Source organism: Varanus komodoensis, unplaced genomic scaffold (genome assembly GCF_004798865.1).
Source record: "Varanus komodoensis strain SLA01 unplaced genomic scaffold, ASM479886v1 scaffold1, whole genome shotgun sequence".
In the NCBI taxonomy this organism is placed as follows: domain Eukaryota; kingdom Metazoa; phylum Chordata; class Lepidosauria; order Squamata; family Varanidae; genus Varanus; species Varanus komodoensis.
The window spans coordinates 15,466,910-15,491,456 of record NW_025335268.1 but is presented as its reverse complement, the minus strand read 5'-3'; the positions used below and the strand labels follow the sequence as shown (position 1 = coordinate 15,491,456).

Genomic DNA, 24,547 nt, shown 5'->3' with positions numbered 1-24,547 from the left:
AGTCCCATCATTCCCCACTCAGGATGGGCAATGGCATTGTTGGCTGCCAATGATGGGAATTGGATTCTGGCATTTCTGGGACATTTGTTGAAGGCTGGGAAAGGCAGAGCTGAAATGTGCCAATGTCAACTGAAAATATCAGTGATGAACTTTCATAGGAGCAATGTAGAAGCGAGAGCCAGCTAACCACCTGAGAGGCCAGAAAGGAGTGGCCAATGGCAAAAATCCAGAGTGTTGAGGAGGGAGAGAAGGGTGTTGCTGATGTTCCTCACTAATCATTTTTAAACATTAATAGCCAGCCCAATAAAAAACTTGATGCGCAAAAGCTTGCTTACGTCTTTGTGGTTTTTCAGCTGATTCCAACATATATATGCAAGCTTATATGCTTGCTTTTTTCCTGACAGGTTCACACTGCCACCCGCAATCTGTGTCTAGCTTGGGGTAACAACCACCAAAGCAAGAAAAACATGACTATTGAGCAAAGGGAATCTATGGATTCAAATATGCACCTTCAAAAGTACTCTTAAGCCTATCCTCTAGGAAGACTGACTTGTGAGAAGCAGTCACCCATAGCAGGAATTGAATATGTGGGGGGATTGGGGGAGTGAGATTTCTGCTGTTGCTCAACTTTTGTACAAAGATAGGGTAAGACTGCAGTTATAGGTAATACCTGTGTAGGAGTAAGCTCCCTTGAATCCAGAGAGTAGATCTACTGGAAAGTGAGTTCCATTCCTTGATCCAATGCAAAGGAAAACTGACACCATAGTCAGACATAAAGCAGGACTCCCTGCTAGTCTTTATTACCAACGTGCCAGGACTCTTCCTTCCCCAAGGTGTCTGCAGCTTGCCTGAGTGGTGTCAGCATCTACTACCTTCCTCTGCGCTTATGGGACTGGGCAAATGGTCAGCCTTGTTTTTCTCACACCAATATCTCCAAAGGTACAAATCTTGTTTCATTAGGGATTCCTCTCTCTGTACATGTAGCTCAGACCAACCCAGACTTTTCTGCCCTGTAGAGACAGCAGGATAAGTGGCAGTCTATAGAAGATCAGCTGTACCAACTGGAGCAGTGACAGGCGCAAACTGAGCAGATTTCAGAGCAGGTGTGCAGATCTCAGTAGGAATCACAGCCAGTCAAGTGACTGTCCAGCTTCGGCATCCTTGCACAGGCAGAACGACACCCAAACCTTGCAACCAGGCATCAAAGCTTTTTCTTCGCATATTCCAGAGCTGCTGCCAGGACACTCTGCAAGTTATTGGCGCTCCCCATGCCCTTGGCTACAACTTCAGAACCTCCTGCCTTGCCTCCCATTTGAGTACAGACAGCCAGGGCCCAGTCAGCAGCAGAAAACACGGGCAAGGAATTCTAGGGAAGGAGACAGGGAAGAAGTAGTTAGCTGAAACGCTAGGAATAAAGCAGTGGAGCAGACATGGACGTTGGCTTCTCAAGGCGGAATGACTGGCAATATCACAGGTGCAAAGCTCTACAGCATATTGTGCACACTGCGCAGCCTCCATTGCACAAATACTGAAAATCTATTTGACACAGAACTCTGCATCCAGGAACCTGATTACTTTTGCTTCTTTTTAAAAGAAGGTGTGATTCTGTTCCTTACAATTACAATGATGCATTATACACAAGCATAAAAACAGGTTCAAAATCAAAGGAAAGGCTAGGAAGGGCATGTACTGATCCAAACACAAGGCTTCAGTTTTGATCTGCCATGAGTATATGTTGTCCATCTGTCACTGATTCAAGCCTCTGTGTTCCTTTCTGCAATTTCCACCATTTATGCTAAGTACAGAATGTGTATTCTCTTGTTGAGAAACCAGCCAACTAGGTATAGATTAACATTTTGCCTGAGCCAAATGACTGGTGTTCTCCAACACCATGAAGGTCTGGTCATGGGAAAGCTTCAGTCCTGGATCCTGTGTAGAAAAACACTCAAACTGCTGACTTGGTGTTTTTGATCAGTTCTTCTACACTGTATCGGCAATTACATTTCACAATGGAGACAGCACTTAACGAAAACTTGTATACCAAACCCCAGATTTGTATTCTCCAGCAAGACAGAGGCAGACACTCCTATGGGACATGATAATTGTGCATACTATCCGTAAGGGATCAGCGGGGCTTGTTGATCCTTGTAAGGGGGGAAACTGGAGGGGCTTCTGGAGGGGGGAAGCTGCAGCAAGACTGTCAGCAGGGACCCACCTGATCCCTGACTCTGACGGAGCTGAGGAGGCAACACATGGGGAGCAGGAAGGGGGAAGCGGTGAGGTGGCAGGAATGCAGAGAGGACTGAATTCCTGACAGAATGGGAACACCTGGTGGAGGGCAGGGAGGCAAGGCTAGATGCGGGGAATAAAGGGTGACTGAAAGAGCAGATAGGGGAGGAGATGGCAGGGGAAGAGGACATGAAACAGCAAGAGAGAAAGGAGAATGAGCAGGAGCACACAGGTGGCAGGGCTGGGGATGAGGGCACAGCCCAGCCATGGGCAGGTTTGGGCACTCAGGGAAGGCGGTGATGGGTGCAATGCGAGAGGAGCTGTCACTGGCTTGGGGAAGGGGCTTCAGGAGGGCACGCAATGTGAGGGCTGGGCGGCAGGAGCGTTACAAACAGCCCTTGCTCAAGAGAGCCCCATCCTAGCTGATGGAGTCCAGAAAAGAGCAAACAGGGAGCTCACAGAGGCCTGGGAACCGCAGGGATGATGACCAGCAATGAGGGGTGCAATGCCTGTAAGAACTGGGACCCCAGGAGCTAGCCCTCTGACCTAAGAGGGGAGCAAAAAGGCTGTCACAACACACCTGCAAGTGCAGAATGAAGTTTTTACTCACTGCCCGGGAGTATGTGTGAAGGTGGAGGCAATGAAGCAGGGGGGCTTGCCATTCCCCTCCCCACTGACCACATAACAGTATCCTTCACAGAAAGGGGGTGGGGGCACCACTAGCCCTTGGACATAAAGAAAAGGCAGGATCTTGCTTACCTTGGATACCTGGCAAGCACAGAGTACCTGGCCAGAAGCTTGTGGGCTCAGCAACATTACTGAAACTCCAGGTATTTTGTCACAGAGCTGGTTGACCACTTTCATCAGAATCTAGAAAAAGAGTGAAGGTGTTGTGTTTACTACACTAAAATTCCCTTAAGATCATGCAATGTTTGTAATTCTAATTTAAGCAATGTCTGCCAATTTAAATGGTGTTTTCAATGTCTTGAGGAATTTGTGGGACATCATGAAAAGGAGGTCAGGATGATAAGAGTTATGTTCCAAGTCAGCAAGATAGAATTTGCATTGTTTGCAAGGAAAGTAGTGGAAAAGGAAGATCCTAAAGGATGTTGCGCTGTAGCCTTCCCTAGCCTGATTCCTTTCAAATTTGCTGGGTTGCAACTCAGCATGCGCCAGCCAGCATGTTGCTCTAGGTACAAGAAGCCATGGGAAAAGGAGAACACAACCTCCAGGAAAGGACTAGCCAGTCTCTTGCAAAGGAACTGTTGAACCTTTCTGATCTGTCCTTTTTCAGATCCAACCTTCAGAATTCTCGCTTTCTCGGGAACTGAGAAAGCTCAGCCCAGCCTGATTACTGCCACCATGAATTAGCTGGACCTGTGAGCGAGCAGCTGGTAGTCACTGCCTGTTATTCAAGAGAAATATAGGCAGTCCCCAAGTTACAAATGCCCGAGTTACAAACAACCGGAACTTATGAAACTAATGCCATAAAGCCTATTAATTTTTTAAAATTACTGAGTAAAATTGTCATTACCATCTAGGAATAGGAAGTGAAAGGGTACAGTGGAAGGCCTCCAAAGGAGACTTTCCTGCCTCACCTATCCAGAGAGGGAAATCCCTCCGGCATTTCGTTGCTGCAAGGAGGTGGCACAGGTGAGTTTGGCTGGTTGGGAGGAGGGAATAGGGATATGCGTGTTTTTTCCACTTTCATGGGGGTTCTGCACCCCTAACCCCCAGATGTGGAGGGCTGACTATTCTTGATCTGATTTACATACAAATCCAACTTAAAGACAAATTTCCATTTTCTTGGGAACAGAATTCTTTCATAACCTAGGGACTGTATGTACAGAGCTGGCAGAAACTCACAGAGGGCGATTCAGCAGGGATGGCATCGATGATGACCGCCTGGTTTGAATACTTTTCTAGCAGGGCATGTGCTTTCTTTGCAGCCTAGAGGAAGAAATACATAGTACATTAACAACTGCAGTGAAAATGATACAAGTTTTGTATCCAGTTTGCACGTACATCTCTGCCATAGCTGATTTTAGCTATTCTTCTCTCTATCAATAAGGTCAAGAAGAAATCCGCCTTTCTGATACATTGTTTTCTCATGCTGCTTTCAGGATTGCCTGATGCTGGGTCCTTACATGTTTGGTTTCCATTTTCCGAACTGCTGTATTGGTCGTACGCTGCAGTGCTTTGAGAATGGCCTGTTGTTCCCTTTTCTGCCATTGAGGCATTGCGGTATTGTTCACTATCTGCAAAATAAATTGACACCATAATTGCATTGGCTCCTCCATGCATCCCAGCGATTTATGTCTGCAGGAGCGAGAAGGAAAGCAGAAAGGAAGTGCCAGTGATTCCACTGAAGGGCAGGATTTTAATTTCGATGGGCAAGAGAACAGAGCTGGCCTCCTAGCAAGTGAAGCCTTAATTATACTCTTTGGATGTGATGGACACTCATGGAATGCGTCAGCCCTGCAGCAGTAGGTGTCATGGTGCCAGCTGTCCCTGCCAGAGCTACCCAGCAAAGGGGCCATGCTCTGGTTGCAGGCCATTCCCGTTGCTGAAATCAAGGGAAGGGAGACAGACAGGCCGATCCCGGATGTCAGTCAAAGCAAGAAGGAAGGGGCAAAAAGAGAAGACTCATTACAGTAACATGTCCTGTGATTAACCAGTCAACCAAGGATATGCAACTTTCTATTTGCAGTGAGCAAGCCAATTTTATATGGGGTGGGTGGATGGAATGAACCTCGGCAAATGTTTCATTGCATGTTAAATTATCAAACCACCAAAGACCCAAAGCAGTCACTGATCCCACTTTATGCCATGTAGCAGCTCTCTAGCAGGTAAAATAAGTATTTCCTTGGGGCTCATTTGTAATTCTTTTAACAGGTCATTGGAGAACATGAATTGGCTTTTGTAGATTACTCGAAACAGGCGGAGAGCAAAGTCATGCACAAGCATTTAAAAATATTTTCTTGGGCCCATTTGGTAAGAAGGCAGGCAGCACTCACCTTCATCAGGTGGCCGGTTTCCTTGGAAAGTCGCTGTGCTTCGTCAAGTGAAGCTGCTCCAAGTTTCACTCGTGCACTGAGGGAGTCCACTTCCTTAGCCAAGTCCTGGCCTGTTTCCCGAGCCTGGGGGAGTAATAAAGAGCTAGCACTTTTCAAGAGCGTTAATCTCTAACAGAAGTGGATACACAGAGTGCAACAGGATATTTTCATAACTTAGGGGATTAAATTTTTAAGAGAAATGAACAGTTCCAGTTGCAAGAGAAATGGGAAAAGGTTTCCAGGGCCTAGAACATGGCACTATCTGACCCTTGGATTAAACCCTTAGATTAGATTTAATTGATCACTGAAGAAGCGTTGCTGAAAAAAATCAGAAGACGGGCATTTGAGATCTCAAGGGGAAATGATCCTGGATATTTCTCACTATTGATAAAATATGTCAGCTAAGAAAGCAAGCACAAATTGGAGTGGAGAGGGAGATGAGCAAGGGGCTGGGAAAGATCTTTTGCATAATGTTTTGTGTAATACTGAAATTAGAAAAGAATGTTACAGAGGACAAAACGTGCCTTCTGTCTACCCAGTAAAAGTTAAATTCTCAAAATGTCAACAAAGCCTGGGCAATTCCTGCCACAGATCACCATTGCTCAGGAAATGTGCAAAGAAATGAGAACAGAAATCAGTGAAGGTATTTGCTTCCCTTTGGTTCCTGTTTAGTTGCCTGTCCCTCAACACCCATTTACCAGGCAGTCCAGGAATCTCCCCTGTGATTAGCCAGGCTTTATAAAGGCAAATTGACTCCTGGGTTGTGATGAGCATGGAAGTGAGCACTGTGGAAGGCACAGCAATTGTTATTCTGCAGCGGCAGAAGGTGTGCTTGCTAATATTTACTGACACCAAAGGAACACATGGACATTAATGGTGTTTAAGAGTCCCTCACCTGTTTTGAATTTGAACAATCAAGGCAGGTTTAGGCTAACAGACCACACAACAACAGATCTGGACTAAGAGACTATACAGTGGTGAAACTGGTTAGGACCTGCAGCTGGCCAGTGAAAAGCCCACAAACTCAAAAGAGATTTATTTTAGCCTGCATTTAAGCTGATTTAATTAAACATGCAAAGACTTTTTAAACTTAGCCCATGGACTGATGAGTTTGTGGAGAAAATGTTGAAAAGTTTATTTTGGTACCCTGGATACTGAGAATACCTGTTAACTTTCTTAGTGCACTTAACTGGACAGCAGAAAGCAATCTGTAGCAATCTGCCCAATCCAAACTGGGAGTTTGTTATGTGAACATATAAAAAATAGTACCCTGCATTGTCCATGGTTTATTCCTAATAGATTCTGTAGTTTGACCTAAATGATCATCATGCTGGCTCTGTATTATCAGGACCAGCATGGCTCCAGATACAGTTGCTGGGGAACATGAGCTGAAGGCAGACTGTGAAATGCTGGAATCGATGAGCCCTTAGTTTGATTCAGCCCGGCTCTTCTTATATTCTTACAGAAGGACTGTGCTGAAAAGTAGTGAAGTGGGCATGCTACCTGCTCTGCTCTTCAAAGGCTGCTTTGCAGCTGAAACATTTGGTTAGCCATAATCATCATTCACATTCCAAGATAATGTGGCTCAAGCCTTATCTTCTTATAGCCTAACTAGGGTTATCTGTAGGTCACTGGATTACTCCAAGGAATCTCTGAACATCACTCACTAGAGGATACCCACTCATTGGTTTACACAGTGGGCAAATCTGCATGATCACCAGCAGATTAACAGGTCAGGCACCCATCATGTGCCAGCCTGACTTGCTTAATTGTGTTATCCAAACCCAGTGAAGGAGGGTTGCTGACAACCTTAACGAAACACCCCACAAAACCGCTGTGCCCACAAGGGGAATTAAGCAAAGTGGGCCAGCATGTGATGGTGTGCACAGTGTGGCTTCCTAACTGAGACAGTGATGCATGAACTGGGTCACCTCTGTGCTCTGAATGAAGAACAAGTAATGTCAAGTGCCCCTTATCATGCTAGAAATGGCTTAATTTCTTTCGGATTCCTTGTTTCTTTCTTTCTGAATTTCTTTCAGGTTTCAGTCTATGATCTTTGTCAGAGGTTACATGTTCAACCTCAAGAGAGGGTAGGTTGCCCATACATCAGACAAGTCTCTTCCTGCAGCACCTGTGGAACTTCTTCCTGTGGGAGGCCAAGTTAGCTGAGTTCCTGATCTGAATATTTTGGACTTGTTTTAAAGAAGTTTCATTTCTGCTTTTATTCTGTTGTGACTTAATGGTATTGCCATGTTGTGCTGTAAATAGCTTGGAGGGCCCCAGTGGTCAGAAAAGCCATTTCTAATTATTATAAAAATACAGGTGTATGGTATACAGGGAATTTCCTTTTGGAGCAGCAGCACTGGCAATTTGCTCTCTACTGAGTTTATAGTGGTATTGTTATCTGTGTGTGTACCTGCTAAGGAAAGGGTACAAATTCCTCCACACAACAAAACTGCTCTCTGAATCTGCATAAAAAAATTAAACCTGGCTGTGGATAAAGCAGTCGCTGTAACAATAGAACGAGCCCCAAAGATTGCCACTGGTTTCTTCTTTGAGTCTTGTTTTTAGAGGCACCATAACAGCTGCTCTCTCATCTGCTTCACAAGTGCGGTCCTGAATATTAGCAGTTCTCCTCTGGAGAGCAACATAAAAGGAAACTGCAAGTGAATATGAACCATTGACCCAAAACCTTGGGCCAGTGCTTTCAGTAATCTGGGCAAGCCCACCTTGTAACCCTCCCTCCTCCGTGTCAGGTACAGCCTTGCCAGAACTGTGACAGCATGGGAGATAACTAGACAAGCAGCTTAAGCAGCAGAGCAAAGAAACCCACAGCTCTCCGAACAATGTCATGTTTTTCTGCCTGCAGCCCAGAGGAAAGCTGGTTTTTCTCCTGCTAGGCACCAAAGTACACAAGGCCTTTTGGTCTAGAAGCATGATATAAATCTCAGGTAGCAATCAGATGGATTGGTTACTTGGAAAAAGCCAAGCTGTGCACATGAAGTGGATACATGTTCTCATAAGTGGTGGGAATGCAAATCCATAATGAAGTTTTGGGAAGAGGTTTTCAAAGATAGTAGTAAAGCATTAAGTTTAAATATTGAAATATGTTGTGAGATAGCACTACTCTCAATTTTTGATAGAAAATGATAGAGTTGGAATATCAAAGAATAACAAATTTAATAAAAGCTAAGAGATTAATTATAGCAAAGAAATGGAAAGGAAAACATGATTTTCAATTGAGTGATTGGTTCAGAGAAATTTGCAATATAGTTATTAATGCTGAATTACCTTGTGATATTAACGTGAAAAAGGGTATACAAAAAAAGAATAATTTTGATGAGATTTAGGGTATGTTTAGTGTTTCAAAAAGGGAAAGGATCTGAACCTTCACAGGAGTCACTGCAATTCTGGAAGGGGGATGGAGCTTTTTCAAATAATTTTTGAAAGTTTTTAACATGTATCTAATGGTTCCAGTGATCAGATGAAGCTTTTCTTTTGTATTTTAATTATATGTTTAATGCTGTATGCTATTATTTCAATTGTAAAGCTTTTTGGTCATTGTTTTTTACATTTTAAAATTTAAAAAGTAAAAAAAAATCAATGCTCTTGAGGGGGGCCTACATGAGAAACAACAAAGCTTCTACAAGTGCCTTCCCCAACTTGGTGCCCTTGCCAGATATACAGAGTTACAGCTTTCAGCATGGAAGTCACAGTCAAGTGCATTTTGCTTGAGCTTGTTGGGAATTGTACTCCAAGACATCTGGCTGGGGCATGTTAGGAGCTGTAATCCAACACATCTGGAGGATGCCAGTTTGGGGAAACTGATTTAGACCCTGCACAGCTTCTTGCTTGCTTTGGTCCTCCATCTTCTGTCTCCATCACCCTCAAGCTTGCTTCCCCCATACAGAATGACCCTCTTCCCTTTACCATTGCAGACACTGACCCAATGAATTATTGTGCAAACTTGATAAGCTTGCTGAATTGTTCCAAGTTGCAGAATTTGAAGGCAGATGAAAAGCAAGCGGGATGTTTCACAAGGACTTACTTGCTTGGCTTGCTCTCCAGTCACTGCAACTATATGGCTGATCCCTTTAACCACCTGCCGCTCAGAGATGACAGTGAAGTCTTGTACCGCTCCTGTCTGCAGAAGGTGCCTGGGCAGGAAAAGAAGAAACAAATGCAGCAGCGATAGGAGAAATGGATCCTCTCTTGCCTTGGGAAGAGGCCAAAGATTTGCATGTAATAAGACATCCGTTAAAATGATTCTTAATAGGATGCTGAAAAGGAAGCTTACATATTGTTTTGGCATTTTGCTCAGTCCAAAAAAAAAAAAATGGTTCTGCCTTACTGTGGGTTTTGGATTGTTTTTCATCCTGAGCTTACAAAGCGGCAGTGGCCAACACACAGACCATGGGCCACATGTGCCAACCCACAGTTTTTGAGCCTCCTCTCTGGCACTGCTGCTACATGTGCTGCTTATGGCGACATGCCCTCCTCTGTGCAAACAAGGTGCATGGGAAGCACGTGCCTGGTTCACCTGGAAAATTGCAGCGGGGGCCTTTACTGCTACTGCCATGGTAAACGTGATGATGCAAATTCAGTCATGGGTAGGGAGTCCTGTCCTGACTGCTAGACGTTACCAATCCCTGCTACGAAGAAATGAGATGCGCCTTTCCAGCAAAAAGAGTGTGATAACTGTGGGGAAGACTCTCTAACCTAGCTTATTATGATCAAGTGCGGTATTAAATTCTGTATAGTGGTAATATAGATTCTGGCCTTCCCCTTGCATCCAGGGACAGATGTGGGATTTTTAAGGACAAGAATGCCAGTTTGTAGGAATATTTCAAGGCCCGCGCAAAACAGAGAAAAAGGCAATACTTACGTTCCACAGCAGAGCTCCGCAGAGGTATGCATGGCTTCTTTTGACTCCTGAGCTAACACTCTCATCACAGGGGCTCCCACAGACACCACTCGCACCACATCTGGATAGAACTGAAAGGAGTGGGGAAGGAGGCCTGGATCAGCTGCACAGTCTCAGACTGCTGCGTGTATGGGATTACTGAGCCCAAGGAGCCGTGGTGAACCGGAACACATACAGCCTGCGGAGCTCCCACGATCAGCTTCATTGTAGGTTGCTTAGCATGTTGCCCGAACATGGAGCACCGGCTCTTTTAGGGCTTACACAATTCAGCAATTAACCCAACTACAAGGCTTTCTCGATTGTCTACTTCAGGGGTCTCAAACTCAACTTACCTGGGGGCCGCTGGAAGTAGAGTCTGGGTGAGGCTGGGCCGCATCAAGTATTCCACCACCGCGGTGTGGTGGGCCGCTCATCCCGCGGCCGGCCCGGGTGCCGCCGGCGCTTTGAAGGCCAGAGGGTCCCTCCCCCGTGCCCCACCCGTCCCGGCAATTGGCCCGCGGGCCGCGAGTTTGAGACCCCTGGTCTACTTCCTTTCCATTTTTTAGTCAATTTGGAACTGCATCTCAAAGGCATCATCTCAATGATCATATGGACATGAAATGTACCTGAAAGCAAATTTTAGGAAGATACAGAGTTGCCTGAGAATAACCCAGAGCTGCCTCAGGAATCCTGTTGCTCACTCCCTGTTGAGACCTTCTGAGATATGGCTTAAGTTAGTTCAGACTTCCTTCTGTCGCTGCCCTCCCAGACTTACTTCATCCAGTTTCCGGAGTCCCTGCACATCCTTTGTCTGCTGGATGGGAACTTCTTCCGTGTAGACAATCTCATTCCTTTTGATTGTCTCCTGGAGCACACCTTCTATATCTTGCAGTTGCTCAGTCTTTATAGGGGTCTATAATGACATCAGGCCTCATCAGAAAGACACAATGTGATGCGATATGGAGAATTAAGCACTCTATGGTGGCTGGAGGCCCTGAAGAGCAGGTGCCTGGTCTTCAGGATTCTATTCTGGCATTTAATACTGGTCATCCTTTTTGCCTTACTTTCTAAACAAACCAAGGCAAGAGTTCTCACACGGATGTGCTGAACCAATGTATTTCAAGGTTCATTTGCCAATGCTCAAAATTACAGGACCTTGAATCATTATGGTAATTTACCTGTTGTATGAACAGTACAGGATATCCACAGGAGTAGTTAATGTATGGCAGGTACTCAAAATATACCCCTCTCTGGATCAGTCTTCCACAACTGGGTATCCTCCAGATGTGCTTGACTATGCTGACTGGGCCTTGCTGGGAATTGCAGTCAATACATCTGGAAGACTCCAGACTGAAGCAGGCTGCTCTGGAGTACTGGCTGTTACATTACTGCACATACTGCAAATACAACTCCATTTTCTGTATTCAAAACTCTATCCCTGTACCAAGCCTCCTCCCTTGCTCCTGTTTCCTGACCCAGTTCTCCTCTACCTGTACTCACACAGAGGTAAGTACCTCTGCCCATTTTTTAACCCAGCAGAATGATGCATGGTCAGGTTAATCAGCAATTATACACTTCTCCACAACAGAAAGTGTGTTCTAGGCTATGGGAGATTTAAAGGATCCCATCCACCCCACACAGCTTCTCTCAGATCCGTTTCATCATGGCAAGTCCCCAGTTTGGTTGGGCCTTACACCACGAAGCCTGTGTAATGAAGAACCCAGACACCGCAGTTGCCGGCAGAAGAGGGGAAGTGTCAGGTGGACTCCAGTAACGGACGCTGCACAAAGTCTTGCACTTGCTGCTCTAACGTGGGGGGGGGGGGATCCCGCTCACCTTGGTGCTGACTTCAAATCGCAGGTACTCCGCAGTCACATGGGAGCCGTGCTGCTCTGTGCCATCTCCCAGGACTTGGCGGAGTGCAAAATTGAGCAGGTGGGTGGCAGTGTGGTTCCTCATACAGGCCAGCCTCTGTGCCTGAAATCAAAAGAAAGGCTTGGGATAAAAGGGCAGTGCTGGAAGGCTTTGAAGTGTTTTCCAGTCAAAGGGGAAGCAGAATGCAAAGCTGGCTGGCTTTTTTCCTTTCTTTTGTATACACTTAATGCGCAGCACAGTCATTTTGAGCATAGGACTTTATATTGGAAACCGCTGTATGCAGAGCCAGGCTTCTGGTCCACCTACCAAGCACAAGCTGGCTATGGCTGTCCAGCAGGGGCCTTCGTAACCCTGCTGCTCGGGCTTTGTTTTAACTAGAGATGCCAGGGGTTGAACCCGAGACCTTCTGTGAACTAAGCAGGTGCCCTGCCACTGAGCTACAGCCTCCTTTCTCCACCCCACCTTTGATCAGTGCCAAGAGAAACACAGCGCTCTACAGCAGGGGCACCGTGACAACACCTGCATGGATGGTACGGCTGCTTCTCATTAATCCTGTACAAAAAGGGGACTGCATCCTCCCGCACAGCCTAAGAGCTGGACCCTTGCTCCTTTTCCACAACGCTGCGTTTCCAACACATTTGCTGCTCAGAGTGATTAAGTTCCCTGAAAGAAATATAAGCTGCCTCAGATAACTACCCTGCAATTAAAAACACTTAAAAGCTAAGTAACAAAAGCAAAAAGAGTTGTCAGAACATATAGGAAATGTGCCATGTGATATTTCATGTCTGATCTGCAATTACTGATACAGGCAAGTTATTCCATCAGGAAGCCCTCTAAAGGGTTCACTAGCCTAACAAGGTCTACGCACGTAACTCAGTAGGGGCCTCCCTGAAACAGCTGTGGTAAAAAACAACAAAGAGCAAAAGCATCTTTTATATTAAAGGTAAAAGAGTCACGAGAGAGGCTTCATGTACATCATTTTGGAGATAAATGTATTGTTTCCAGGCAGCAATCGACCTTACCGGTCCATTCTGAAGCCTTAGAAGAATTCTTGATTAACAGCTTTGCATGAGAGTAAAGCTCAGTGAGTTAGGAACCTAGGAGGCTGCCCCATATCAAATCAGGCCATTGCTCTCTCTAGCCTGGTATTGCCAACACTGACTGGAAGTGGTTCTTTGGGGTTTCAGATAGGAGCCCCTCCCAGGCCCATCTGGAGAAGACACAGATTGATACTGGGACGTTCTGTATACAACGCAAGCGCCCTGGCACTGAACTATGCCTCCTCCTCTTCTCCCCAAAGTGCCTAGGACTGCAGCCAGAAATGTGGGCTAGAGAGAAGAAACACCACCCTGGAGGCATCTGCTTTTGCATATTTATTTATTTATCGATTTATATCCTGCCTTTTTCCTACAAAGGGCTCAAGGCAGCTTACATCATTCTCCTCCTCCTTCTTATCCCCACAACAACCCTGTGAGGTAGGTTGGGCTGAGAGTCTGTGACTGGCCCAAAGTCACCCAGTTGGCTCCATGGCTGAGCGGGGACTAGAACCCAGATCGCCTGAGTCCCAGTCCCGTGCTCTTCACCACTACGCCACACTGGCAAATCTCAGTCTCACTTGTTTCAGTCTGATATGGAAAGGAGAATTTTTGGTAGATCCATATCCTGGTATTTCAAGAATGAAAGTTATTATATTCAGGGTGGGAAACACCAGTGTCTGATGGAAAAGAAACCAGTAAGTCAGGGAACAAGGTAAACAGAGGTGACATATGAATCTATAACCCAGTATCCTAGAACCCTAGATTTCCTTTCATCGCTATGTTGCAGTATGCTTCCATTACCTTATCGCCCAGTTTGATCTGTTTATGCATGGTACAGTGGTACCTTGGCTCACAAACTTAATCCAATCCAGGACTCTGGTCGTGACCCAAACTGGTCGTGAGCCAAGTTAAGTTTGCCCATAAGGTTCAATATAAATAAAGTTAATCCGTTCTGTAACAATTTTTTTTTAATCAGAAAAATGTGAACCAAAAAACTTCCAGTTGATGTCACAGCAAGATCGGCAGCGAAGAACAGGAGCTCCATACTGTTCTACAGAGGGCCTTGGGAGGCCCATCCAAGCCCTGTCGCGGCAGGGATTAGAAGTCCGAACAGACTTCTGGCTTGTGGGGGGCGGTGGTCCCTCACCTGCTGGGAGAAGCTCGTGGATTCTCAGTGAACGGGACGAGGGGGTGCTCCCCCTTGCTAGCTGTTGGCACTGGCTTAATAGTGAGGAAGGAAAACTTAAAAGTGGACATCGGACCTGCTGGGTGAGCAAATAATCTTCTCAAAATATTGCCCTTAAAAGAACTTGTGAAACAAGCACCAGCTTAAATTTTAAAAAAGCCCTTCTTGACAGAGGGAGGAAACTCCCCCAGTGGAGTTTAAGCAGCAACAAATCTAGGGGAGATCAACTGAAACTGGGGAAATTTGAGACTTGGAAAGGAAGAGACTCTTTCTGTTTAATCTCCCCAAGGGCGAAGAATCAAATTTGAGCCTAGTGTACATTAATCGGTAGTAAAAGATTTCTCTTTTTTGTTTCGTTTCTGTATATCTCTTTCGGAGACGACATGGCGATCTGATCTTTTTTGGAGTTCGTGCATGAAAATGAAACTCTTTTGTTATAACAACAAAGTTTTTGCTACCACCCTGTGGCCATTTTATCCTATATCAGGTACACTGTCTACCTAAAAACTTTTATGACTCTTTGCTGCCACCTTGTGGCCATTTAGCGTCATAACAGGATACTTCAATAAATTGTTTCAATGTAATAATGGCTGTAACAACTTACCATTCAGAAGAAGGAGAAATAGCAACTACAGATCAACAAGAGGACAAACAGTTATTGGAACCAAAAGAAAAGAGAAAAGGTAGAAGCATGAAAGCTAAATACATATATATAAAATAAATGCTGTTCTTTAAATGGAAGGAAGAATCAAATTATTTTCTTTGAACATAAATGGGTTAAACTCACCCTCTAAGCAGAAAAGGACTTTTTCTCAACTTCAAAAACTGAAACTAGATGTAATTTGCTTACAAGAAACACTTATAAAAAGACAACACCATAAACTTTTGGAACATCCAAAACTTGGCAAGTTATTTATATTTTCCGCTCATCAAAAGAAAAGAGGTTTGGCTTTATATATTAAAGAAAAATTGGATTCTGAGTATATTCTTGCAGATGAAGACAGTAGAATTCTACTGGTTAAAGTGACAATAAAACACAAAAAGGTGCTTTTAGTGGCGATCTATACTCCAAATGACCACCAAGAAGCTTTTTACCAAAAATTACATACTTTACTCTTACAAACTGAGTATCAAACTTGGTGTTTAATGGGAGACTTTAATGCAATTGTCGACCAAAAAATAGACTACAAGAGTGATATTAATGGAAAGAAAGGAAGGAGAATACTTCCAAAGTCCTTCTTTAATATATTAGAGGAATTTAGACTAACAGATGTCTGGAGACACAAAAATTCAACCTCTGCCAAGTATACTTTCTACTCAAATAGACATAGGTCATGGTCTAGAATTGATATGATTTGGATAAACCCAGAGTTAATTCCAGACTTGTTAGAAGCTGAAATAGATACAAATGTCAGAGTCAATCACAATCCTATAACCATGACCTTGAAAGGAACAATAAAAATACCTAGATGGACATTCAATAAATCTTTATTAAAAGATAAAAACTTCAAAGAAGAAATAACAAAGGAATTAAAATTCTTTTCCCAAGAAAATAAAGTTGATTACCTCTCTACAAAATGTCTGGGATACAGCTAAAGCATATCTTAGGGGCTTGATTACAACCTACTCAGCAAAAATGTGAGCCGCCCCGAGGCTTCGGCGAATGGGGCGGCATAAACATGTTTTAATAAATAAAAAATAAAATAAATAAAAATAAATAAAAAGAGAAAACAAGAACAACTTAAACTAATAGATGAGCTATCTAAGTTTGAACAGGAGTTACAGGAAGACCCATCAAAAAGGACCTCAAGATACAGATGAACACTCTAAAACATAAATGGAATCTCTTAGAGACAAATGAGCTAGGTAAACAAATGAAATTGACCAAACAGAATTTTTTTGAAAATGCTAACAAACCAGAGAGATGGTTAGCATATAAATTAAAGAAGAAAAGAGATTAATACCTAAGTTGAAAAATGGAGGACAACTACAGGTACAAAGTGCGTCAATTAAGAAAATAGTGGAAGATTCCTTTACAAAGCTATACCAAGCTAAAGAAATATCAATTGAGAAAGTTTATGAATACATTCAAAAGGAAAATCTACCAAAACTGTCAGAGAAATATAAAAAAAATATTAAATGAGGCAATAACAATGACAGAAGGAATTGAGGCGATTAAAAGACAAGAGAATGATAAAACCCCTGGCTCGGATGGATTACCAGCGGAGTTTTATAAATCTTTTGAAGGAATTTTATGTACACCTCTAAAGGATATATGCCATGCTGTATTGTCAGACGCTAAAATACCAAATACCTGGTCTGAGATAAATATTACCTTAATTCCGAAAGACGACAGGGACTTGACACAGATTCAAAATTAAAGACCTATATCACTTCTAAATGTGGATTATAAAATTTCTGCCTCTGTAATGGCAGAAAGATTGAAGAAATACTTAATAGACTTTATACATACAGATCAAAATGGTTTCTTACCTAAGAGACAAATTAGGAACAATGTGAGAATTATTTTGGATATCTTAAAATACTATGAAATCCATTCTGAAAAATCAATGACACTATTGTTTCTAGATGCACAGAAGGCCTTTGATAATGTTAATTGGCAATTCATGAAACAACAATTAGTACAAATGGAATTTGGTGGGAAATTTATCAATGCAATATCAAGCATTAATCAAAAACAGACTGCTAGAATAATAATCAGTGGAGAATTTACAAACATTTCAGACATTGAAAAGGGCACAAGACAAGGATGTCCATTATCACCATTGTTATTTATATTGGTTTTAGAAGTTCTAAATAGAAATGTTAGAGAAGATACGGATATTAAAGGTGCCAGAATCAGAGATGAAAGCTATAAACTTCAAGCATTTGCAGATTATTTAGTTTTTATCTTAGAAGATCCTTTGGTAACGACGCCTAAACTTTTAAAAAAGATAGAAGACTATGGTGAAGTTACCGGGATGAAAATAGAGAAAAGACTAAACTGTTAGTGAAAAATCTTACATTGGAGCAAAAAACAACCTTGATGGAACAAGTAGACCTTCAAATTGTTAAAAAGGTTAAATATCTGGGAATCTTTCTTACTGCTACATTGAAAGAAGATAACTATGTTAAACTACGTAAGGAGATTAAGAGTGATCTAGAAAAATGGGCTAACTTGCAATTATCATTGTTGGAAAGAATAGCAATAGTTAAAATTAATATATTACCAAAGCTTTTGTTTTTATTCCAAACAATTCCTGTAAAAATTGATAAAAAGTTTGTCTATGATTTAAATACCCAAGTTTTGAGATTCATATGGCAAAAGAAGAAATCAGGGATTAAATTAAAAATGCTCCAGGAGGCCAAAGGAAATGGGGGCTTTGGCCTTCCTGATTGGATGCTGTATCATCAAGCTTGTGTTTTAATGTGGTTAAAAGAATGGATAACTCTAAGAAATAAGAGAATTTTATATCTTGAAGGGCATGATTTACAAATGGGATGGGATGCTTCTATGTGGTATGAGAAGTGTAAAACACATGGCTATTTCTTAAATCATTATACTAGAAATTCATTGATGTCGGTTTGGGAAAAGCTAAAGACAACGCTTTATACTAAGTTGCCAAGATGGCTTTCTCCTATGGAAGCTCTTATATATCCAAATGCATTGAATTTTAATATGATTGTGAGATATGATGATATTTTAGATAATGATGGAAAATTGAAACTGAATCAAGAACTACAACTGCAGGGTATTGCTCTTTCTTGGTAGCACAAGGATCAAATACAATCGAGATATATTAAAGATTATAGAATGTATGGTTTTTATAAGGAGCTAACAACATTTGATCAAATGATTTTAAAACCAGATGAAAAAAATGATTAAAAGATTGTATAATTTTATTTTGGGCATGAAAATGGAAGATGAACAAGTTAAGGAAACTATGATAACATGGGCACAAAATTTTGGATATAATATTGAGTTATAGAAATGGCAAAAGCTGTGGGAAAGAAATAGTAAGATAACCTTAGCAACATCATATAAAGAAAACCTTTATAAAATGTTTTACAAATGGTATTCATCACCAAATAGATTAGCAAAAATGTTTCCGAATATGTCAAATGGATGTAGGAAATGTAAACACAAACCTGGTACTTTTTATCATTTGTGGTGGACTTGTATTAAGGCAAAAAAAATACTGGGTTAAAATACACAAATGGCTTGAGGAAATGCTACAAAAACCTTTAACATTTAAACCTGAAGTTTTTCTATTAGGCATTATTCCTGATGATTTTCATAAACAAGCTATATACTTGATTTTACATGTAATTACCGTGGCGAGGATTGCATTTGCACAATACTGCGGGAGCAAAGAGCCACCTACCAAAGAGTTGATTTAAAAAATGGTTTTGGATTGCACGGAGTTGGACAGATTGACCTTGTCTTTGAAGGAGAAGGAAGATACATACTTCTATCAAACTTGGAACTCTTTCTATTATTGGTTAGAGAAACAGGATTATGCGTAGAATTGAATATGGTTATTGACCGTAAAAATGAATAAGATGTCAACCCAGTATGTCCGATGTCTTGAATAATTGTTGTTTTAGTGCTAGATTTGTCGAGAAAATAAAAAATATTGGAAAAAAAAAACGTGAAGCGAAGTGACAAAGAACAACAAAGATCGCAGCCATCTCCCCCCCGCCCAGCATGAGCACGGCCATCTCCCCACCCCCCCAGCATGATCGCGATCACGCTTGTCATCCCTGCATGCGCCCGTCATCCTGGCGTGCTGGGGTGTAGGGGAGAGACGGGCGTGAATGGGGTGCACTGGGGGAGGGAGAGACGGGCGTGAATGAGGCATGCTGGGGGAGGGAGAGACGGGCATGAACAGGGCACGCGGGGGGAGGGAGAGACGGGCATGAACAGGGCACGCGGGGGGAGACGGGCGCGAATGCCGGTGCAGTGGCGGAGGGGAGATGGACGTGATCGTGCTGAGGGGGAGATGGCTGAGATCGCAGTTGCGCTCCTGCAGGAAAGATGGGCGCGCTCCTGCAGGAAAGCAGGTGTGATCTCGGCCATCTCCCCCGCCGCCCCCAGCACGATCACAGCCATCTCCCCACTCGGGGCGGGGGGGTGGGGAGATGGCCACGATTGCGGTCACCACCCAATGCGGAGTTTGCAACCTGAGTGAAAATTTTTATGAAATTTTTGTTCGTGACCTGATTTGGTCATGAACTGAGGTGTCCATGAGTCAAGGTACCACTGTATTGGCAAAGCACAGCATAAACCCAGGAATTCACTGTTGTCACCCACAAGGAACATTACCTCATCCACAAAGAGCTGCACTTGGTCCCCAGCCTTCAGCATGTCAGACGCAATCACTTCGTGGACAACATAGCCACCAAATATTTGCACTGATGCCACGGAAAAAAGTGCATCCTCAAAAGCAGAGAGAAATGGGAGAGTTAGCACAGAATGCATTTTGAAAGGAACATGGATAACACACTGTAGCAGTTTTTAGAGAGTGTCTATTTGCCAGTCCTGGGAGTTCGCACATTATTCCTGGGGCAAAGCACAAATGGGATTCAGAAAAGACAAGTTCCCTGTGCTTGGCAGGAATGCTGCAGGTGTCCGTGTGTCTCAGGCCCACCTTGGAACTCACCTTACACATGACCAATCCATTCTCTATTCCTTTTGCTAACCATGATATGTTGCAAGGATCAGCATGAACCCCGTAACACCTGCACTTGAGCGTGACTTGCCTGGCTCACTAAGGGATGAGGATGACAAACAGAGGAAATGGTTCACTTCCTTACTGAAGCAATCATGATACATCAGCCTAACTACTACGTTGCTGAGGCATTAGAATACCTCTGTCAAATGACAGTTTTATCTCCTTCCTTTTGCTTACATGGGGCATGATGGTTAAGTCACAGACAGGAAGTCCTAGACCAGCCTTCCACAGCCAGCGTCTTCCAGATGTTTTGGACTTTCACTCCCATCAGTCCTGATCATCATGGCCAGTGTAGTCATGGACTACTGGTCAGATGGACTCCAAAATATCCGATGGGCATGAGGTTAGAGGAGGCTGGCTTAAGCAATGGCAAGGCTGGCAATGCTGATCCCTGACAGCAGCAAAGATGGATCTATTTCACGAAGGCCATGCCTGAGAGCACTGACAGGGGTTGTGAGGTGTCCATTCCAGATGCAGGCAGTGAAGAAACTTACTTGCTGCCCCACACGGACCATGTAGCCTTGATCTGATGCCTGGCCCCCTTGCTCAGCATAAAAGCAGGTCCTGTCCAGGAGGACCCCACAACGTTGTCCTCCACCATGAACTTCCTTTTGGAGAGAACCGTCTTTGTACAGCATCAGGACAGTGGCGTGACATGGCTTGAAGACTGCCAAGAAAAAAAAGAACATCATGTCCCGCCTATCAACATCATGCTAGTTCCACAGGTGCCCAAAACAGCCAGCCAGTTATTACGTACTGCAATGCTAAGATGCTTGTCTGTGTTCAGGCTATGAAATCTTCCAACTCCTTTAGTGCACACTGACAGGGAAAATGGGCTCACAGGCCACAGGGACAAGGCAAAGAGGATATTGCTTTGAAACCCAAACCAATCTTTCACTGCAGTCATTCTGTTATACCCCATGTCTGTATTGCATAGAAGGATCCATTTCTAGAAGCTCCTTCTTGCAAAAGTCCAGGCCTCTGAGCTCAAAGCAATTTCTCATTTGCAGCTTCACAGCACTCAGGGGCCAACACTGCTAACAGCTTCCCCATTTATATCACACAACAATCTCGTTAGCACAACAGACTAACAAGTGCAGGACAGTAGCCAAACAGCCAAAATTGAGGACGTGAAAATTCAAAGAGCTTCAAAGACCCCTTCCCCTGGCAGCCACCATTTACAATATTGCACATTGTTGTACAATGTCGCGCTGAAGTACCATTCAAACTAATGGGAGATAAGTGAACACAACTGTGTACTAGACTGTAAAGGGATGGACCAACTACATGAATGGGAGGCACAAATTCACTCAATACTTTTGTCATAATCGAGTGTCATAATTTACCCTCTCCTAAAATTTCCACCATCAACCTGCTCCAGCTCAGGACAATGTACGTCCACCGATGTTGCATGATGCAGAACATCTGAAGTTGCCTTAGTCTATTGTGGAATATTTGGTCATCTAGTCCAGGGTCATCTTTCACCTTGAGAGCCAAATTCCATTTCAAAGACATTCTTGGGGCTGTATTTTAGTGGTGGATGGTGCCAAAGGGAAAAGAAGCAGAACCAAAAATGCTAGCAGATCATAGCTTAAAGCTCTTCCTACCCTTTTAGAACGGGAAGACTGCACAAAACAATATGATCAGTGATAAGGGAAAGGATGCCCTCTGGGTAACCCAGGTAGAATGGATTTAGCCACCAGGCCTGACATTCTGAATCTCTAATTAGCCAAATACTTTCTACTGTGACTGGCAGTAACTTTCCAAGGTCTCAAGCAAAAGCCCCTCACCTGATCCATTGGTGCCTGGAGATGCCGGGCAGCACCTTCATGCTGCAGCACAAGCATAACAATATCCTTTTCCTCTCCCCTCACTTCACCTAAGCTTGGGATTAATTCATGGAGACAGTTCAAGCCCCAGGCAGTTTGGAAACTCAACATGTCATCACAGACAAAACCTCACCCTTCTCCCATTGTGGGAAGGGCAGAATGTCCTGCAACCCATCACAATGACTCCTTAATGAGGCTAGTGGAAATACAGGCACCAAGTCACTAAAGGGAAACCTCAGTCGCATTTTATCTTGTTATTATAGTTTTATTTACTTAGTGGACTTATATGCTGCCCCATTTGCCTAAGCCTCGGGGCGGCTTACAAATAAATAAATATCATTAATATAATAAAATGCAATTGGAGACATCCTGGCCAAAGTTGTTAAAATCAATAAATAAAATCAACAATTAAAATGCCATTTAAATAAAAAGGTCTTGGCCTGGCATCAAAAAGCAAATAACGACAGCGCCAGGTGGACCTCTCTGGGGAGTGCATTCCATAGGTTGGGCGCCACTGCAGACGTAAGCGCTCCTTTACGTAACCAGGACTCAAGCCGTTAAAGGCTTTATAGGTGATAACCAACACCTTGAATTGGGCCCGGACTTCAATGGGGAGCCAGTGAACCTGACAGAGGACTGGAGTTATGTGAGCACAATGCCCAGTCCCCGTCAGCAACCTGGCAGCTCTGTTTTGCACCAATTGAAGTATCTGGACCGTCTTCAAGGGCAGCCCCACATAGAGCGCGTTACAGAAGTCTAATCAGGAAGTTACTAATGCGTGAGTCACTGTCGCCAGGCAGTTGTTCTCCGTGTAGATTGTTTATATTTATTGTTTGTTTATATTATATTGTAAACTGTCCTGAGACAATTGGTTTGCATAGGACGGGATACATATGTTCTAAATAAATGAATATCTGGGCCTGTACAAGTATGAATCTCAGCAGCAATCAGTCCTTACTCCTTTCTGAAAGTGATAACTAATATCTCTGTATGTCTTCAATTCACAAAGGAAGGTTCTCATGACATATTCTTCATGGTGAAGTGAGATCTCCATCGTAAGAACTGTCCAGCTCAACCCATTTGCTGGTCTTGTAATTTTTTGTGATATATACACAACCATCTCTTGAATACCACCCCCTTGGGTTGCGTATTAGATATTTTGCTCTTCAGTCAGTTGGATATTTAGTAATGGGAGGCAAAGAGGAAGGCAGTAAGGTAAACTTAAGCTGATTGTGTGAAATCTTTTAAGCTTTACTCCTCTGATAATTACATCAAACTCCACTTTGTGTTGTATGAAACAGCGACACCTTGAGCCTTGCTGAAGTAATGACAAGTACCTTGTGCTGGGATAAACCAGGGGCTTTGCATTCCTGCCAGAAACCTATTATGTTCCAGCTGTCTAACAATACGAACACTCAATGTTATATGATCTGACAGTTCTGGATCTAGTTGAAGCTGACAGGAGTTTAATACTCAGATAAAGCAATTTCTTATCAAATAGAACTGACTGCTGCGTGTACTTTTCCTGACAATAACATGGATACCTGTGAGAGGCAGGGCCAGCTCCAGCCATTTTGCTGTCTGAGGCAGAACAGCAAATTGTGTGCCCCCCATCCCCAGAATTAGAAACAGAATTATAATAAGAGAACTTAACAATCTGCTGCCATTTTATGACATCCCAGATCTCCTGCTTGAAAAATGCATTTTTGCATTTTCGGCATTGGTCTTTTTGTCTTTGGCTCTGTCCACTACTGGAATGTGGTCCCCAAGGCTTCTCCAAAATTCAATCTGGCCCTTAGGCTAGACAACTTTCAATACCCTGCTGTACAAACTACAACATTTGTACTCAGAAGCTGCCGGGGAACAAATCTGAATCGGCTCTTCTGCAGGGTGTCTCTCTGGGTACAGCTTCAGGCACAGCTTGGTCCTTACTGTATCTTCCATTGGGCCCAAGTTCATATGAATACTTGAGAGAGTCGTCAGTGGCAGGCACGCCATCCTGCCTCAGCTTGGCCAATGAATGCACGTCCAGCTGCAACCCGGTGCTCTTATCCTGCTGGGGCTGAGCTTTGCGCTGCACAAGTGTAGAAAAACAGAGGGGGTGCAATGACAGTTCAAGCATACCAGATTTGTAAAAAATATGTAGAGTTCCTGAATATTGGCATCTCCGCAAGCAATCTGGGATTAGGGTCCAAATTTTGGATTCATGAGAATCTCAGGTCCCCCTGTGCCTGTAAATCAAACTGGTGGAGGGTCTGCACTTTCCCATGAACCTCACTCCAACCTTAAGTCTGTTGCAGCTGCAGAATTCAGTGGGCTTGTTCATACAACACAACAACCCTCAATAGGTTAATTTACGCAGACGCTATTGCATAGCGCCAGCCAACCATGGGTGCTACATTTCATGGAACATGTGGCCTCCAAGCTTATCATGGGTTGTCATGTTCTACCAACCCAGGTGGCAGGGATTCTTTGAGGGGTAGCCTGCTTTCCACTAATCCTAAAACAAGACTGGAGTTGCATGACACAGTAAGTCATTGCAAGCCAAGCACCCACAAATATACAGCATGATGTGACAGCCCCTGCAGGAAAATTAACCCATGGTAGTCTGTCTTGTTATAGAATCATAGAATAGTAGAGTTGGAAGGGGCCATGAAGGCCATCAGGTCCAACCCCCTGCTGCTGCAGGACACCAAT

The 24,547-nt window shown here is 43.5% G+C and overlaps 1 protein-coding gene across 1 annotated transcript in view; it reads right to left on the bottom strand.

The window, feature by feature from the left end:
* Positions 1-766: 766 nt before the first annotated feature.
* AARS2 (alanyl-tRNA synthetase 2, mitochondrial) overlaps positions 767-24,547 on the bottom strand; it is a 40,927-nt gene continuing 17,146 nt past the window's right edge. Inside the window, exons 11-22 of the mRNA XM_044444482.1 lie at positions 23,783-23,924; positions 20,516-20,688; positions 19,613-19,726; positions 12,025-12,165; positions 10,964-11,101; positions 10,171-10,280; positions 9,334-9,442; positions 5,247-5,369; positions 4,377-4,487; positions 4,096-4,179; positions 2,989-3,099; positions 767-1,366 (exon numbers count right to left, since the gene is read on the bottom strand). Of these exons, the coding sequence (XP_044300417.1) occupies positions 1,202-1,366; positions 2,989-3,099; positions 4,096-4,179; positions 4,377-4,487; positions 5,247-5,369; positions 9,334-9,442; positions 10,171-10,280; positions 10,964-11,101; positions 12,025-12,165; positions 19,613-19,726; positions 20,516-20,688; positions 23,783-23,924 (1,521 nt within the window). The 3' untranslated portion in view covers positions 767-1,201. The remainder of the gene's footprint in view (positions 1,367-2,988; positions 3,100-4,095; positions 4,180-4,376; positions 4,488-5,246; positions 5,370-9,333; positions 9,443-10,170; positions 10,281-10,963; positions 11,102-12,024; positions 12,166-19,612; positions 19,727-20,515; positions 20,689-23,782; positions 23,925-24,547) is intronic.